Source organism: Heteronotia binoei, chromosome 3 (assembly GCF_032191835.1).
Source record: "Heteronotia binoei isolate CCM8104 ecotype False Entrance Well chromosome 3, APGP_CSIRO_Hbin_v1, whole genome shotgun sequence".
In the NCBI taxonomy this organism is placed as follows: Eukaryota; Metazoa; Chordata; class Lepidosauria; order Squamata; family Gekkonidae; genus Heteronotia; species Heteronotia binoei.
The window spans coordinates 192,893,955-192,912,470 of record NC_083225.1 but is presented as its reverse complement, the minus strand read 5'-3'; the positions used below and the strand labels follow the sequence as shown (position 1 = coordinate 192,912,470).

Genomic DNA, 18,516 nt, shown 5'->3' with positions numbered 1-18,516 from the left:
GGATGGGCCATTGGTCTGACCCAACGTGGCTTCTCTTATGTTCTTATGTGACACAGAGTGTTGGACTGGATGGGCCATTGGTCTGATCCAACGTGGCTTCTCTTATGTTCTTATGTGACACAGAGTGTTGGACTGGAGGGGCCATTGGTCTGATCCAACGTGGCTTCTCTTATGTTCTTATGTGACACAGAGTGTTGGACTGGAGGGGCCATTGGCCTGATCCAACAGGGCTTCTCTTATGTTCTTATGTGACACAGAGTGTTGGACTGGAGGGGCCATTGGCCTGATCCAACAGGGCTTCTCTTATGTTCTTATGTGATACAGAGTGTTGGACTGGAGGGGCCATTGGTCTGATCCAACATGGCTTCTCTTATGTTCTTATGTGACACAGAGTGTTGGACTGGATGGGCCATTGGTCTGATCCAACGTGGCTTCTCTTATGTTCTTATGTGACACAGAGTGTTGAACTGGAGGGGCCATTGGTCTGATCCAACAGGGCTTCTCTTATGTTCTTATGTGACACAGAGTGTTGGACTGGAGGGGCCATTGGCCTGATCCAACAGGGCTTCTCTTATGTTCTTATGTGACACAGAGTGTTGGACTGGAGGGGCCATTGGCCTGATCCAACAGGGCTTCTCTTATGTTCTTATGTGATACAGAGTGTTGGACTGGAGGGGCCATTGGTCTGATCCAACAGGGCTTCTCTTATGTTCTTAAGGACAACTCCTGCGAGGGCTATGGCTGACCCAAGGCTATTCCAGCAGCTGCAAGTGGAGGAGTGCGGAATCAAACCTGGTTCTTCCAGATAAGAGTCCGCATACTTAACCACCACATCAAACTGGCTCTCCTAATATGCAAGAAAATTCCTGCTGGGCTTTTTCTACCAAAAAAAAAAAAGCCCTGCAAAGGCTACTGTTGAAAGAGACCAGCCAATATCTAGAGCAGCAGACCCCCCTGGTACTTGCAGATGGTCTCCTCGTGACCCCTGTTCGTTCCTCAAAAACAAACAGCCAGACCTGGTTTCCCTCAGCTTTCCAGGAATGGGAAGTGTTTCAAAAGAAGCCATGCCTTCCTGCATGCATGCCACAGACCCAAACCAGCTTCCATTGTGGGAAGAGGCTTGGCTTGCAAGCTCCCAGCTATTTGCGATTGGCTCCAGCAACACATCAGCAGACTTCTTGTGGTGACCCCCCCCCCCACCTTCTCAAAATTCCAGACGTGCCCACATGCGCAGTGGGATTGGAAACTTCTGGTCCAGGAGGACAGGAGCAGTGCGTTCACATTGCGGCAAGGAGGGTTTAAGGCACATTATCAGAAACCTCTTCTCAACTCTAAGGCAAAAGACTGGTAAGAGGACAAAGCCAGGATTTACCGTGGGGGGGGAGAGAGTGGGAGTGCGTGTGAGTGAGAGTGAGAGAGAGTGAGAGTGAGAGTGAGAGTGAGAGAGAGTGAGAGAGAGAGAGAGAGAGAGAGAGAGAGAGTGAGAGAGAGTGAGAGAGAGTGAGAGAGAGTGAGAGAGAGTGAGAGAGAGTGAGAGTGTGTGAGAGTGTGTGAGAGTGTGTGAGAGAAAACCTTCCAGGTCAGTAGACAAGAATCCAATTTCCTAATGGAAAGAAGATCTCTCCTACCACCAAGACTGTGACAAGATTCATTTTATTTATTTTAAATATTTATAACCAGCCTTTCATCTTGCAGGACAACTGCATATTAATTACTTGCAGATAAGATGTGCGCCTGCCTATTGCATCAGCCACCCAAAACGAGTGGTTCAAGACTGGATCCAAATTTCCGGGTACTTGGTCCACCGCCTGGGATACTGACCAATGTTCCCTCGAAGCTGAAGAGTCTTGTGAGCAAAAATTCTACTTCGTGTGTAGTAGCCAGTAGCTCACAACGTAGAATTTTTGCTCACAAGACTCCACGGCTCAGGGGGAGTATCGTTCGTGACCAGCTTTTGGGTCCCAACTCCCAACCCGGCTATAAACCAACTCAACCTCGGCAACGGTGATGAATACCTCTCCCAAAGCAATTCAGATTTCCAAGCGCTGATACAGAACTCGAACACTCACGCCTGGTTTGTCTTTCCATCCCTTGGCCTGCCTCATTATCGCTTTATCTACTGAATGGTCCTGTATCGCTGAGACGGCTTTTGTTCCGCTTAAGCTGGGGCCCTACAATCTAACAGCAAGCACACGTAGACCCCTCACTTTCCGTCCAGCAACACTAAATGCAAGCAAGTTTCCAAAAATGGAAATACATTCGTGCAAGTTCACACTAGTCAATGGAAGATTTCCCGTTAAGCCAGTTTAAGCCAAAGCAAAAAAAAAGGCCCCATAAATGTAGCTCAGTCAGGGCAGATTTTCTGGGGCTGCAGAAGCCATCTCAAATATTCAGGAGCCAGACTCCTATTTTAGCCTTCAGAGTCAGGGTTGCCAATCCCCAGGTCGGGGCAGGGAATCTCCCCGTTTGGAGCCCCCCCCCCCCCCGCGCTGGCTTCAGGGTCATCAGAAAGCGGGGGGAGGGGAGGGAAATGTCTGCTGGGAACTCTATTATTCCCTATGGGGACTTATTCCCATAGAAAATGATGGAGAATTGATCCGCGGGTATCTGGGGTTTGGGGGGGGCTGTTTTTTGAAGTAGAGGCACCAAATTTTCAGCCTAGCATCCAGTGCCTCTTCCCAAAATACCTCCCAAGTTTCAAAAAGATTGGACCAGGGGTCCAATTCTATGAGCCCCAAAAGAAGGTGCCCCTATCCTTCATTATTTCCTATGGAAGGAAGACATTTAAAAGGTGTGCGGTCCCTTTAAACGTGATGGTCAGAACTCTCTTTGGAGTTCAATTACGCTTGTCACACCCTTGCTCCTGGCTCCACCCCCAATGTCTCCTGGCTCCACCCCCCAAAGGTCCCAGATATTTCTTGAATTAGACTTGGCAACCCTATTCAGAGTACTGTATTTGCTAATTACTGCTAACACGGGGTGGGGGGGAAATATTAGGGGCCACAGTGAAATTTCTAGCCACCATGGCAACTGGGATTTTTCAAACACCGATTCAGGGAGACTGTCTGTAAAATAAGAGATATATGAACTCAGTGAACTCTTTCGACCTAGATAGTTTGCTCCACTAGTCGATTCCATCCCAACAAACACAGAAATCAAACCCTAGTCTTTATTTGAACATATGAAGCTGCCTTATACTGAATCAGACCCTCGGTCCATCAAAGTCAGTATTGTCTACTCAGACTCTCCAGGGTCTCAAGCTGAGGTTTTTCAAACCTATTTGCCTGGACCATTTTATTTTTTTTAGTTGGAGATGCCGGGGATTGAACCTAGGACCTTCTGCTTCCCAAGCAGATGCTCAGCTTTATATAATACTGGTTAACAAACATCAGGATGTGCATATCTGATGCATAATTTACAGGGCAGCCATTTGGATCGGCGGTTGTCTCTAAGGTGTCTCTAAGGTGCTCCTGGATTAAAATTTAGCAAATCTGATGCATGCCAGTCTTGTCTATTCAAACTGGCAGCAGCTCTCCAGGGTCTCAGGATGCGGCCTGGTCCTTCTAACCACAGACTGGACATGTAACTTCCTGCGTGCCAAGCAAATGTTCTACCACTGAGGCACAGCAGCCCCAAAGCTCCCTCGATTTGCTTCCATAGCCTTCCCACTTGCAGTTACTGCATACTGTGTCAGCCATTCTCCAAGAAATGCCCCCTCAATGGCACAGTAGTAGAGTACCTGCTTGGCATGAAGATAATCCCAGCATCTCCAGTTAAGGATCAGGTTACAGGCAACGTGAAATAGCCTAGAGCAGTGGTCCCCAACCTTTTGGGCACTAGGGACCGGTTTTGGGGAAGGCAATTTTCCCACAGACCGGGGATAGGGGGAGGGGGGCCGGACAGTTTCGGGATGATACAATTGTGCACTTTATTTTCATGTGGTGGTGAAGTGTGTGGACTCTTATCTGACAGAACCGGGTTTGATTCCCTTCTCCTCTACTTGCAGCTGCTGGAATGGCCTTGGGTCAGCCAGAACTCTCTTATCTGGGAGAACTGGGTTTGATTCCCCACTCCTCCACTTGGACCTGCAGGAATGGCCTTGGGTCAGCCATAGCTCTCTTATCTGGGAGAACTGGGTTTGATTCCCCGTTCCTCCACTTGCACCTGCAGGAATGGCCTTGGGTCAGCCAGAGCTCTCACAGGAATTGTCCTTGAAAGGGCACCTTCTGGGAGAGCTCTCTCAGCCCCACCCACCCCACAGGGTGTCTGTTGTGAGGGAAGAAGATAAAGAGGATTGTGAGCTGCTCTGAGATTTGGTGGAGGGCAGGATAAAAATCCAATGTCTTATTATTATTATTATTATTACACTGAAATATATAAAGAAATAATTATACAATTCACAGCCCAGTTACTAACAGGCCACGGACGGTTACTGGTCCATGACCCGGGGGGTTGGGGACCCCTAGCCTAGAGACCCTGGGTAGACGATATTGCAGTCTGCAGAATTCTATCCAGTAGAATCTGAGTAGACGATACCTAGTTTGATGGACCAGTGGTCTGATTAAGTATATGCCATGTTCATGTGTTCCTGCAGGGCTTGCGCGAGCCCAGAGGAAACTATCGATTTTGCAACATCTGGATTCAGTGGTCAGCCTCCACAGCAAGCCAAACCTAGCAGAAGCTCCTTTAATTCACAGGGCCTTCTGCAGGAAGTAACAGCAAACAGCAGGAGACCTTTTGTTCCAGACCTGACCGGTCTTGCTGAAGTCAAGCTCTGCAGGAAGAATCACATTGCCTGCACATCAGGAAAGCAGCTAATGAAGCCAATGGGAAAATGTTAAACAGAACCTTGTCAAATGGCAAATTTTATTTGAAGGTTTTGGCAGGGAACAAAAGCTATCGAAGGACTAATGATCTGCCAGAGATACTTCCACCCTTCGGCCAAGACAAAAACTACGTAAATCCTGGCCAAGGGCCATGCTAGATGTCACATAGGACTCTCACTTCTTTGAGCAGTTGAAACCTAAAGCCGGCATCTGTCGTTGTGGTTTTATGTGTTTTAGATGCACAAGAGAAAGAAGAAGATGATGATATTGGATTTATATCCCGCCCTCCACTCCGAATCTCAAAGTGGCTCACAATCTCCTTTATCTCCACCCCCCTCAATAACAGACACCCTGTGAGGTGGTTGGGGTGAGGGCTCTCACAGCAGGTGCCCTTTCAAGGACAACTCCTGCCAGAGCTATGGCTGACCCAAGGCCATTCCAGCAGCTGCAAGTGGAGGAGTGGGGAATCAAACCCGGTTCTCCCAGATAAGAGAGCTATGGCTGACCCAAGGCCATTCCAGCAGCTGCAAGTGGAGGAGTGGGGAATCAAACCCAGTTTTCCCAGATAAGAGTCTGCACACTTAACCACTGCACCAAACTGGCCATTTCAAGGACAACTCCTTTGAGAGCTCTGGCTGACCCAAGGCCATTCCAGCAGCTGCAAGTGGAGGAGTGGGGAATCAAACCCGGTTCTCCCAGATAAGAGAACTCTGGCTGACCCAAGGCCATTCCAGCAGCTGCCAGTGGAGGAGTGGGGAATCAAACCTGGTTCTCCCAGATAAGAGAGCTCTGGCTTACCCAAGGCCATTCCAGCAGCTGCCAGTGGAGGAGTGGGGAATCAAACCCGGTTCTCCCAAATAAGAGAACTCTGGCTGACCCAAGGCCATTCCAGCAGCAGCCAGTGGAGGAGTAGGGAATCAAACCCTGTTCTCCCAGATAAGAGAGCTCTGGCTGACCCAAGGCCATTCCAGCAGCTGCAAGTGGAGGAGTAGGGAATCAAACACTGTTCTCCCAGATAAGAGAGCTCTGGCTCACCCAAGGCCATTCCAGCATCTGCCAGTGGAGGAGTGGGGAATCAAACCCTGTTCTCCCAGATAAGAGAGCTCTGGCTGACCCAAGGCCATTCCAGCAGCAGCCAGTGGAGGAGTAGGGAATCAAACCCTGTTCTCCCAGATAAGAGAGCTCTGGCTGACCCAAGGCCATTCCAGCAGCTGCAAGTGGAGGAGTGGGGAATCAAACCCTGTTGTCCCAGATAAGAGAGCTCTGGCTGACCCAAGGCCATTCCAGCAGCTGCAAGTGGAGGAGTGGGGAATCAAACCCTGTTCTCCCAGATAAGAGAGCTCTGGCTGACCCAAGGCCATTCCAGCAGCTGCAAGTGGAGGAGTAGGGAATCAAACCCGGTTCTCCCAGATAAAAGTCCACACACTTAGCCACTACACCAAACTGCCTCTCCAGTGAGCATACAAACAGGGCTGACCCTAGACTGTCCGGCACCTTAGGCAAGGCTAACTTCTCCCCCCCCCCGCCCCTGATAGTGTCACCAAGTCACATGCAGACACTCAATTTTTCACCCCTAAAAGGTCAGCGCCCTAGGCCATCACCTAGCCCTACATACAAATGCTATTGTATTTGCTGTAAGCACAGACAGGCTCCTATGCTTACAGGAAATACAGTAAGTAGTTTTTGAACTGGTCCAGCTGCTTTTTCACGTTTTTGCTTCTTTCGTGTTTTATTTGATGGAATAATGCACTGTTACGTGAACTTGTTTTTATTCCCAATGTTTTGGTTAGCTCAGTTTCAAGATTTCATTGTGAACTGGTAGAAGCTGGGTCAAGCAGTTTTCGGAACGCAACGTTTTATTTAAAAAGTTAAAACATGAATCCAGGGGGAAGGTAATGCTAACCAGACCAGAGCAGGATGGATATTCAGAACCAGGACTTTTTTGTAGCAGGAACTCATCTCCGTATTAGGCCACACCTCCCTGAGGTAGCCAATCCTCCAAGAGCTTACAGTAGGCCCTGTACGATGAGCCCTGTAAGCTCTTGGAGGATTGGCTACATCAGAGGGTGTGCCCCAGGGGTGGAATTCTAGCAGAAGCTACTTTGCATATTAGGCCACACCCCCATGATGCAGCCCATCCTCCTGGAGCTTACATCAGGCCCTGTACGAAGAGCCCTGTAAGCTCCAAGAGGATTGGCTACATCAGGGGTGTGTGCCCAGGGGTGGAATTCTAGCAGAAGCTACTTTGCATATTAGGCCACACCCCCATGATGCAGCCAATCCTCTTGGAGCTTACAGTAGGCCCTGTTCTAAGAGCCCTGGAAGCTCCAGGAGGATTGGCTACATCAGGGAGGTGTGGCCCAGGGGTGGAATTCTAGCAGAAGCAACTTTGCATATTAGGCCACACCCCCATGATGCAGCCAATCCTCCTGGAGCTTACAGTAGGCCCTGTACAAAGAGCCCTGTAAGCTCTTGGAGGATTGGCTACATCAGGAGGGTGTGGCCTAACATGGAAAGCAGTTCCTGCTCCAAAAAAAACACATAAACAAAAATGAAGCTGCCTGTATAATCTTCATTAAGTTGTATGCTAATTTGCTGCTCACCATTAGGGTTGTGAGGTCTGATACAAGAAATATCTGGGGACTTTGGGGGTGGAGCCAGGAGACACTGGAGGTGGAGCCAGGAGAAGGTTGTGACAAGCATAATTGAACTCCAAAGGGAGTTCTGGCCCTCACATTGAAAGGGACCGCACACCTTTTAAATGCCTTCTCTCCACCGGAAATAATGAAAGACAGGGGCACCTTCTTTTGGGGCTCACAGAATTGGACCCCCTGGTCCAATCTGCTTGAAACTTGGGAGGGTCTTTGGAGGAGAGGCACCGGACACTATGTTGAAAATTTGGTGCCTCTACGTCAAAAAAACAGCTTCCCCGGAGCCCCAGATACCTACAGATCAATTCTCCATGGGAATCGCTCTCCATAGGGAATCATGGAGTGCCCAGCAGACATCTCCCTCACCCCCAGCCCTGCTCGCTGAAGCGGGGGTAGGGCCTCCAAACCGGGGGCTCCCCTGCCCCCAACTGGGGATTAGCAGCCCTACTCACCAATGTAGAGGCATTTGCCTATATACGTGAAACCTTGCTTTCTATGTATTTGAAGAAGACCATGCCCATACCTTGAATAAAGCTCATACCTTGAATACATTTTTGCTGGTCTTAAAGGTGCCACTGGACTCAAAAATCTGCTCTACTGTTTCAGACCCTTGGTCCATCAAAGTCAGTCTTGTCTGATCAAATTGGCTACGGCTCTCCAAGGTTTCAGGCTGAGGGGTCTTTCACATCACCTGCTACCTGGTTCTTTAACTGGAGATGCCGGGGATTGAACCTGGGACCTTCTGCATGCCAAGCAGATGCTCTGCCCCTGAGCCACTGAGGTTCTTTCCCATCCCCTTCTGTCTGGTCCTTTTAACTGGAGATGCCGGGGATTGAACCTGGGACCTTCTGCATGCCAAGAAGATGCTCCGCCACTGAGGTTCTTTTCCATCACCTCCTGCCTGGTCCCTTTAACTGGAGATGCCGGGGATTGAACCTGGGACCTTCTGCATGCCAAGCAGATGTTCCGCCACTGAGGTTCTTTCCCATCACCTCCTGCCTGGTCCCTTTAACTGGAGATGCCAGGGATTGAACCTGGGACCTTCTGCATGCCAAGAAGATATTCTGCCACTGAGCCACTGAGGTTCTTTCCCATCACCTCCTGCCTGGTCCCTTTAACTGGAGATGCCGGGGATTGAACCTGGGACCTTCTGCATGCCAAGCAGATGCTCCGCCACTGAGGTTCTTTCCCATCACCTCCTGCCTGGTCCCTTTAACTGGAGATGCCGGGGATTGAACCTGGGACCTTCTGCATGCCAAGCAGATGCTCCACCACTGAGGTTCTTTCCCATCACCTCCTGCCTGGTCCTTTTAACTGGAGATGCCAGGGATTGAACCTAGGACCTTCTGTATGCCAAGCAGATGCTCTGCCACTGAGCCACTTTCCCATCACCTCCTGCCTGGTCCTTTTAGCTAGAGATGCCGGGGACTGAACCTGGGACCTTCTGCAGGCCAAGCAGATGCTCTGCCACTGCGCCACTGAGGTTCTTTCCCATCACCTCCTGCCTGGTCCTTTTAACTGGAGATGCTGGGGATTGAACCTGGGACCTTCTGCAGGCCAAGCAGATGCTCTGCCCCTGAGCCACTGAGGTTCTTTCCCATCCCCTCCTGCCTGGTCCTTTTAACTGGAGATGCCGGGGATTGAACCTGGGACCTTCTGCAGGCCAAGCAGATGCTCTGCCCCTGAGCCACTGAGGTTCTTTCCCATCACCTCCTGCCTGGTACTTTTAACTGGAGATGCCGGGGATTGAACCTGGGACCTTCTGCAGGCCAAGCAGAGGCTCTGCTCCTGAGCCACCAAGGTTCTTTCCCATCACCTCCTGCCTGGTCCTTTTAGCTAGAGATGCCGGGGACTGAACCTGGGACCTTCTGCAGGCCAAGCAGATGCTCTGCCCCTGCGCCACTGAGGTTCTTTCCCATCACCTCCTGCCTGGTCCTTTTAACTGGAGATGCTGGGGATTGAACCTGGGACCTTCTGCAGGCCAAGCAGATGCTCCGCCACTGAGCCATGACCCCTCCCGGCTCTTACCACAGCTCTTCCCCTAATCTTTTCTCCCATGTCATTTCCCAGTCTAAATATACTTCATTTAAACTATTCACCTTTGGCTCAAAAAAGATCTCTCCTGTCCTTTCCTCTACACACTTCCCCAATCCATTCTGGACATCTCCATGGCTGCTTTGAATAATTCTGAACAGGGGCTCTCACATCATGCCTAGTGAGACCCCAATAGAAGCCAGTTTCTTCATTTAGAATTATTCTCTCTAGATACACAGACGCTCATTTGATGCATATAATCATATCTGGTTCCCAAACAAGGCTATAGAAAATGCAAAAAGATAATATCTGAATGCAACGGTGGTTACTGGGCAAAGTCCCAATCTAGAATCCTGTACATGAATTTCAGCGATGTCAAATGTTAAATAGACCTCTATTTAAACTAAGAAAGCCAGAATGTTACCTAGATTTATGGCACTTCGCACCTACAACAGCAGTCTGCTTTTTATCGCCCTCCAGTGTTGTTTCAGCCCTGCTGTGTTCTAACACTAACAAACACAGATCCCTATTTGTGATTCTTTTAATCTGCTAAAAACATTCCCACGATTCTACGTACCAACTCACTGCCCACACATTAAGAATTGCTGCTTGCCATTCCCATTTTGTCTGATGAGGTCTGCTTAAGAGCATACGAAAGCTTCCATTCCGAATAAAACTTAGTTGGTCTTAAAGGTGCACCTTGTCTCCTGCTTTGTTCTTAAGCAATGCCAGTTCTAGGTTTCCCTTATTAAACTGAAGTCCCTTTAGTTCTCACACGACTAAATCCACAATAAAGCAACAGCTTTTAAATTTAAAATCGATTTATAGCAAGCCAAATCCTAGACGGCACAACGCCAATCAAGATGCTTGTGAGCTCATAAATGTCGAAGGGAATTCAGAAAAAGAGCCATTTCTGTTCTGTAGAGCATCACCCGTCACGGTTAAAATGGATATGATGTTTTTCTACTTCTCTTCCTATACAATTGATGCCATGCATTATTAAACACTTGCTATATTCTACCCCCCCCCCAAAGGCAAATGCTGCCAAAAATAGACCACAAGCTGATCTGCAGAGTCAGCGCGCAGCATACATAACGCACAACTGATGCATGGCGAGGGTCAGAATACAGAGCTGCCATACTTGGGGTACAAATAAATTTTGGTTTTTCCATTGGACGCTCAGGGGTCACTCGCCGCTTTGCAAGTGCTAGCCTTAACACGCCAACCGTTATACCGAAAGGAAGCAACGATCCATGAAATCTGCCATCTATGTCATCAGGCCATGTTCAGAGAGGGAAATGAAAGAATGCATATAATTATGTAACGCTAGTGTACCAGGGAGGGGCTGTGGCTCAGTGGCAGAGCATCAGCTTGGCGTACAGAAGGCCCCAGATTCAGGCCTTAGCATCAGCAGATAGCAGATCATGCAGTTAACGATGTGAAAGGCATTGACTGAAAAACCTTGGATAGCAGCTGCTAGGCAGACAATACTGCGTTTGATAGACCAAGGGCCTGTGTCAGCATTAAAGGCAGTCTCCTGTGTTTACAGCACACACACAAAAATTTCTTCTTGATTTCACCCCATGCACAGCCAGAGAAGAACCTCGACCCAGCAGCTAAGAAAGTCATCAACAATCTTTGCCAATTTCCAAGGAACAGACAGCCCTCCTTCAGAATGAGTCTCTCACCTCCTACTCCACTCTGCAAGGTATACTCTCCTAGGTGTACACTATGACATCAGTTTGGTGTAGTGATTAAGTGTGCAGACTCTTTTCTGGGAGAACCGGGTTTGATTCCCCACTCCTCCACTTGCAGCTGCTGGAATGGCCTTGGGTCAGCCATAGCTCTCTTATCTGGGAGAACCGGGTTTGATTCCCCACTCCTCCACTTGCAGCTGCTGGAATGTCCTTGGGTCAGCCATAGCTCTCTTATCTGGGAGAACCGGGTTTGATTCCCCACTCCTCCACTTGCAGCTGCTGGAATGGCCTTGGGTCAGCCACAGCTCTCTTATCTGGGAGAACCGGGTTTGATTCCTCCACTCCTCCACTTGCAGCTGCTGGAATGGCCTTGGGTCAGCCAGAGCTCTCTTATCTGGGAGAACCAGGTTTGATTCCCCACTCCTCCACTTGCATCTGCTGGAATGGCCTTGGGTCAGCCAGAGCTCTCTTATCTGGGAGAAGCGGGTTTGATTCCCCACTCCTCCACTTGCAGCTGCTGGAATGGCCTTGGGTCAGCCACAGCTCTCTTATCTGGGAGAACCGGGTTTGATTCCCCACTCCTCCACTTACAGCTGCTGGAGTGGCCTTGGGTCAGCCATAGCTCTCTTATCTGGGAGAACCGGGTTTGATTCCCCACTCCTCCACTTGCAGCTGCTGGAATGGCCTTGGGTCAGCCACAGCTCTCTTATCTGGGAGAACCGGGTTTGATTCCCCACTCCTCCACTTGCAGCTGCTGGAATGGCCTTGGGTCAGCCAGAGCTCTCTTATCTGAGAGAACAGGGTTGGATTCCCCACTCCTCCACTTGCAGCTGCTGGAATGGCCTTGGGTCAGCCAGAGCTCTCTTATCTGGGAGAACCGGGTTTGATTCCCCACTCCTCCACTTGCAGCTGCTGGAATGGCCTTGGGTCAGCCAGAGCTCTCTTATCTGAGAGAACCGGGTTTGATTCCCCACTCCTCCACTTGCAGCTGCTGGAATGGTCTTGGGTCAGCCATAGCTCTCTTATCTGGGAGAGCCAGGTTTGATTCCCCCCTTCTCCACTTGCAGCTGCTGGAATGACCTTGGGTCAGCCAGAGCTCTCTTCTCTGGGAGAACCAGGTTTGATTCCCCACTCCTCCACTTGCAGCTGCTGCAAGAACTCTCTCAGCCCCACCCACCTCACACGGTGTCTGTTGTGGGGGGAGGGTAAAGGAGATTGTAAACCACTCTGAGATTCAGAGTAGAGGGTGGGATATAAATCCAATATCATCATCAAGCGACACAGATGGATAAATAAAAATGTTGGATTGAAACATCACGCAGCCAGAGCTGATGTTATTGCCCACAATGCATGCAGAAGAAGATGATGATATTGGATTTATATCCCGCCCTCCACTCTATAGAGTCTCAGAGAGGCTCACAATCTCTTTTACCTTCCTTCCCCACAACAGAAGTGGGTGGGGCTAAGGTGGGGCTCTTACAGGGTGGGTGTGAGGTGGGTGGGGCTAAGAGAGCTCTTACAGCAGCTGCCCTTTCAAGGACAACCTCTGCCAGGGCTATGGCTAACCCAAGGCCATTCCAGCAGCTGCAAGTGGAGGAGTGGGGGAATCAAACCCAGTTCTCCCAGATAAGAGAGCTCTGGCTGACCCCAGGCCATTCCAGCAGGTGCAAGTGGAGGAGTGGGGAATCAAACCCGGTTCTCCCAGGTAAGAGTCTGCGCACTTAACCACTACACCAAACTGGCTCTCTAACACACTAACACACACCCCTCTCTTAACCAAGCAGAAAAGCACTCCCTTGCCAGGCTGCAATAACTTCCAAAAGGAAGCAGCAAATACGCACATGCACAAAATTACCACATTGCCAGTATTTTTTTTAAAAAAGAAAGCCGGCAAATGCCTTAGACAACAAAAAATGTAAGAGAACTGTACTCTGTGGTTTCACTCCCCGCCCCCCCAGGAATGGGTGGTGTTGCAGGAACTCAGAAAAGCCTTAAGGCAAAAGAATCTCCCAAGAAAACAGTTTAAATTTATTCTCTACTCCCCAAGGCACAAATCAAGTCAAAAAAGCAGAGAGCTCCCCCCCACACACACACACAATAATACACATTTCAAAGCAGAAAACGGCACAAAAATATAATCAATTCTCATCTACCAGACGATGAAAGTGTTCAAAGGAGCTGTGTGCTTTTGCGGTTTCATTACTACAGAGATGACAACGGTTGGTATAGCACAGAGAACGTAATAGAGCTTATTAACCAGTACAGATTAAAGACAGTCATTGACAGAAAGAACCCCTTTATAAAAGACCTTACTCTAACCGAGCCAACAGCCTCACTGCAATTTAGGTCCCCAGAAACCGTTTATTATAAAAGAACACGCTGTTTCGACAGATGCGGCATGGATTTCCTCCCCTGACAGTTATTTTTGCAAGAGGAAAAACAAAAAAAGCGACAGTGGAAAGGCAGGCAAATGCTTTGCCTTCAGACACAAGTCTTCACAGGCAGGCACCAGAATGGAGTTTTTTGGACATCTTCCCCAAATCTACCCACACTGCAAAGGCAAAAAAACACATTTATTTCCCCGAAATACTCCCAGTCTCCAAAGGGAAGGGGGGGGGGAGGCAAGATTTCCATCAGCGCCCTACAGAAAAGACAACATTGGTATCTGTGCTTTCGGGGAGTGGAGCAGAAATATTTTGACACTGCAGAAAAATGTGCCCAGCCCAAGGGTCCCCCCCCACACACACACACAAAATGCATCCCAGAAAGGGCCAATAAGACCCAGACAGACAGGCACAAACATTTCATGCTAATAACGGAGCTGGGGCGGGGGAGAAGAGTCCATGCACAGGCGCGCACCTTGTCCCAGGTCAACCACTGCCAGATCGCTTTGTCCAGCTGAGAGTCGCCGGTGCTGTAGTTGATGAGCAAATTGGAGTTGACGTCTCCGGTTTCCCCCTGGTCTCCCATGCTGGCGGAATCCGGGCTCTATGCGGGCCCCCGGTGAGACGCTGCGATGTGCAAGCCAGCCCCGATGCGCGCACGCGTTTGTGTGCGTCTGTGGGCGCATGCAAAGGCTCGCCACACCTGTTGGGCTGGGGGGCTGCGGCCACAGGGCGGGCTCCTCAAGACAACCAGGGAAAGGCAGAGAGCAGCCCCCCCCTTAAAAACGAGGGAGGGGCTAGCCAAAAATGGAGGGGGGGGGGTTGCAGGCAGAGGGAAGGGTCCTCGCCCCCCCCCAACCTATCAGTCTAGCCAAAGACACAGAGCTGCCCCCTTAAAAAGGAGGGAGGGGCTAGCCAGAAATGGGGACGGGGAGGTTGCAGGCAGAGGGAAGGGTCCTCACCCCCCCACACCCTATCAGTCTAGCCAAAGACACAGAGCTGCCCCCTTAAATGCGAGGGAGGGGCTAGCCAAAAATGGGGACGGGGGGGGGGAGGGTTGCAGGCAGAGGGAACGGTCCTCACCCCCCCCCCACCCTATCAGTCTAGCCAAAGACACAGAGCTGCCCCCTTAAAAAGGAGGGAGGGGCTAGCCAAAAATGGGGACGGGGGGGGGGGGTTGCAGGCAGAGGGAAGGGTCCTCACCCCCCCACCCTATCAGTCTAGCCAAAGACACAGAGCTGCCCCCTTAAAAAGGAGGGAGGGGCTAGCCAAAAATGGGGACGGGGAGGTTGCAGGCAGAGGGAAGGGTCCTCACCCCCTCCCCAACCTATCAGTCTAGCCAAAGACACAGAGCTGCCCCCTTAAAAAGGAGGGAGGGGCTAGCCAAAAATGGGGACGGGGAGGTTGCAGGCAGAGGGAAGGGTCCTCACCCCCTCCCCAACCTATCAGTCTAGCCAAAGACACAGAGCTGCCCCCCTTAAAAAGGAGGGAGGGGCTAGCCAAAAATGGGGACGGGGGGGGGGTTGCAGGCAGAGGGAAGGGTCCTCACCCCCCCCACCCTATCAGTCTAGCCAAAGACACAGAGCTGCCCCCTTAAATGCGAGGGAGGGGCTAGCCAAAAATGGGGCGGGGGGGGGGTTGCAGGCAGAGGGAAAGCTCCTCGCCCCCCCCCCAACCTATCAGTAGCCAAAAACACAGAGCTGCCCTCACTTAAAAATGAGGGAGTGGCTAGGCTAAAATGGGGAAGGGGGTTCAACCAGAGAAAAGGCTCTTTGCCCCCCCCCTCCCAGCCAGCAGCCCAGCCAAAGACACAGAGCTGGTTCCCCCCTTACAAAAGAGAGAGGGGCTAGGCTAAAATAGGGAAGGGGGTTCAATCAGAGAGAAGGTTCTTTACCCCCCCCCCTCTCCCAGCCAGCAGCCCAGCCAAAGACACAGAGCTGCCCCCCCTTACAAAAGAGAGAGGGGCTAGGCTAAAGTGGGGAGGGGGATTCAGCCAGAGAGAAGGCTCCTTAGCAGCCCCCCCTTGAAAAAAGAGGGAGGGGCTAGCCTAAAATAGGGAAGGGGGTGCAGACAGCAGGCGCCGGCCCGCCTTGCAAAAGAGAGAGGGGCTGGGCTAAAGTGGGGAGGGGGATTCAGCCAGAGAAAAGGCTCTTTACCCCCCCCCTCCCAGCCAAAGACACAGAGCTGCCCCCCCCCTTACAAAAGAGAGAGGGGCTAGGCTAAAATAGGGAAGGGGGTTCAATCAGAGAGAAGGCTCTTTGCCCCCGCCCTCCCAGCCAGCAGCCCAGCCAAAGACACAGAGCTGCCCCCCCTTACAAAAGAGAGAGGGGCTAGGCTAAAGTGGGGAGGGGGATTCAGCCAGAGAGAAGGCTCCTTAGCCCCCCAACCAGCAGCCCCCCCCTTAAAAAAGAGAGAGGGGCTAACCTAAAAAGGGAAGGGGGCGATTCAGCCGAGGCTCCTTCAACCCCCTAACCTATCAGCTCAGCCCAAGGCATGGAGAGGCCGCCCTTTAAAAAAAGAGGGCGGAGCTAGCCTCCAAGGGGGCGGGGCCTGCCTGTTCCCTCCTCGCGACGGTCTGTTTTGACAGGGGTTAAAGTGGTAATAACCAAATACCCAGTGAGGAGGGGCAACCAGAGAATTAAAAATAAAATAGCCTCTTTTCTTTCACTTCCCACCCTCCCCCTCCGCCGCCCCCTCCCGCAGCTCCCTGAGGGAGAAGGGAGGCGTGGCTGCGCGCGCAGCCCCCGAAGCCGGCCGAGAAAGGATCAACAACCCTTCCCGAGCCACGCCCACCCGGCGGCCACGCCTACTTTCGGCCGTTCGCTTTCAACAACCGCCAGCGCGCGCCCAACGGCCGGCCTCTTCTCCCCCGGAAGTCACGCCCACTCCCGCACTCCGGCGGGCCCCGCCTCGCCAGGCTACGCTCACGCCCGTCGGCTGCGTGCGCATACGGCCTTTATTTTTTTTTTCCCTTTCCAGGCATGAGGCGTCCGGCTTTCTCGAGACGCGGGGGCTTCTGGGAAGTGTAGTTTTTTTAACCTTTCAGATCTCTTCCCAGTTTTGTTTATGGAGCGACTTGCTGGTTTAGATAGGGTTGCCAATCCCCAGGTGGGGGTTGGAGTTCAATTATGCTTGTCACACCCTTGTTCCTGGCTGCGCCCCCAATGTCTCCTGGCTCCACCCCCAATGTCTCTTGGCTCCACCCCCAAAGTCCCCAGATATTTCTTGAATTGGACTTGGCAACCGTAGGGCACGGGGTCTCTCAGTTTGGAGGCCTTCCCCCTCCTTCAGGATCATCAGAAAGGAGGGGGGAGGGAAATGTCTGCTGGGCACTCCATTATTCCCTATGAAGACTGATTCCCATAGAGTGTAATGGAGACCTGATCCGTGGGTATCTGGGGGCTGTTTTTTGAGGTAAAGCCACCAAATTTTCAGCATAGCATGCGGTGCCTCTCTTCAAAACATCCTCCAAGTTTCAAAAGGATTGGACCAGGGGGTCCAATTCTATGTACCCCAAAAGACGGCACCCCTATCAATTATTTCCAGTGGAAGGAAGGCATTTAAAAGATGTGCTGTCCCTTTAGGAATTGGAAGGAGGGCCTTATAACCAAGGATGAATTTAAACAAATCACCAGTGCTTGTAGAGAAAAAGTTAGGAAAGCTAAAGCTCAGTATGAGCTTAGGCTGGCCAAAGATGCTGAAAACAACAAAAAAAGGTTCTTTTCTTATGTTCAGAGTAAGAAAAAGAGCAAGGACATGGTAGGCCCATTGCGAGGGCAGGAAAGTGAAATTGTAACAGGTAATGAAGAGAGGTTGTTGTTGTTTTTCCCGGCAATCTTAATTCCGGCTTGTGCTTCTTCCAGGCCAGCATTCCGTTGAGGGTGAAAGAGGAGAGCACAAAAGTAGGCTTGAAACTCAACATCAAAAAAACTAAGATCATGGCATCTGGCCCCAGCACACCTTGGCAAATAGAAGGGGAAGACATGGAAGTAGTGGCAGACTTCACATTTCTGGGATCCAAGATCACTGCAGATGGTGACTGTAGCCATGAAATTAAGACATTTGCTCCTTGGGAGGACAGCTCTTGCAAACCTGGGCAGTATAATAAAAAGTAGAGACATCACCCTGCCAACAAAAGTCCGTATAGCTAAAGCGATGGTATTCCCAGTAGTAATGCATGGCTGTGAGAGCTGGACCATAAGGAAGGCCGAGCACAGAAGAATAGGTGCTTTTGAGCTGTGGTGCTGGAGAAGACTCTTGAGCGTCCCTTGGACTGCAAGAAGATCCAATCAGTCAGTCCTAAGGGAAATCAACCCAGACTGTTCCCTGGAAGGTCAGATGCTGAAGCTGAAGCGCAAATACTTTGGCCACCAAATGAGAAGGGAATATTACCTTTTCACCTTCACCTTTCACTTTCCTTCTTTCCTCAGCTATTTGTAAAGCCTCAACAGACAGCCACCTTGCTTTCTTGCATTTCTTTTTTTTTTTGTGGGGGCGGGGGATGGTACTGATTGCTGCCTTCTGTACAATGTCACGAACCTCCGTCCATAGTTCTTCCGGCACTCTGTCTATCAACTCTAGTTCCTTAAACCTATTCCTCACCTCCACTGTATATTCAAAGGGATGTGACCAAGGTCAAACCTGAATGGCCTGATGGCTTCCCCAGTTTTCTTCAGTTTAAGCCTGAATTTTGCGATGAGTAGCTCATGAACTGAGCCACAGTCAGCTCCAGGTCTTGTTTTTGCTGACTGTAAGGCGCTTCTCCATCTTTGACTGCCGAGTATATAATCAATCTGATTTCTGTGTTGCCCATCAGGTGATGTCCACGTGGAGAGTCGCCTTTTAGGTTGTTGGAAGAGGGTGTTCGCTATGACCAGTTTGTTCTTCTGAAAAAACTCTATTAGCCTTTGCCTGGCTTCATTTT

At 50.7% G+C, this 18,516-nt stretch overlaps 1 protein-coding gene across 1 annotated transcript in view; it reads right to left on the bottom strand.

The window, feature by feature from the left end:
• PGM2L1 (phosphoglucomutase 2 like 1) overlaps positions 1–14,191 on the bottom strand; it is an 89,228-nt gene extending 75,037 nt beyond the window's left edge. The window contains 1 exon segment of the mRNA XM_060235041.1: positions 14,068–14,191. Coding sequence (XP_060091024.1) covers positions 14,068–14,178 — 111 coding nt within the window. The 5' untranslated portion in view covers positions 14,179–14,191.
• Positions 14,192–18,516: the final 4,325 nt, after the last annotated feature.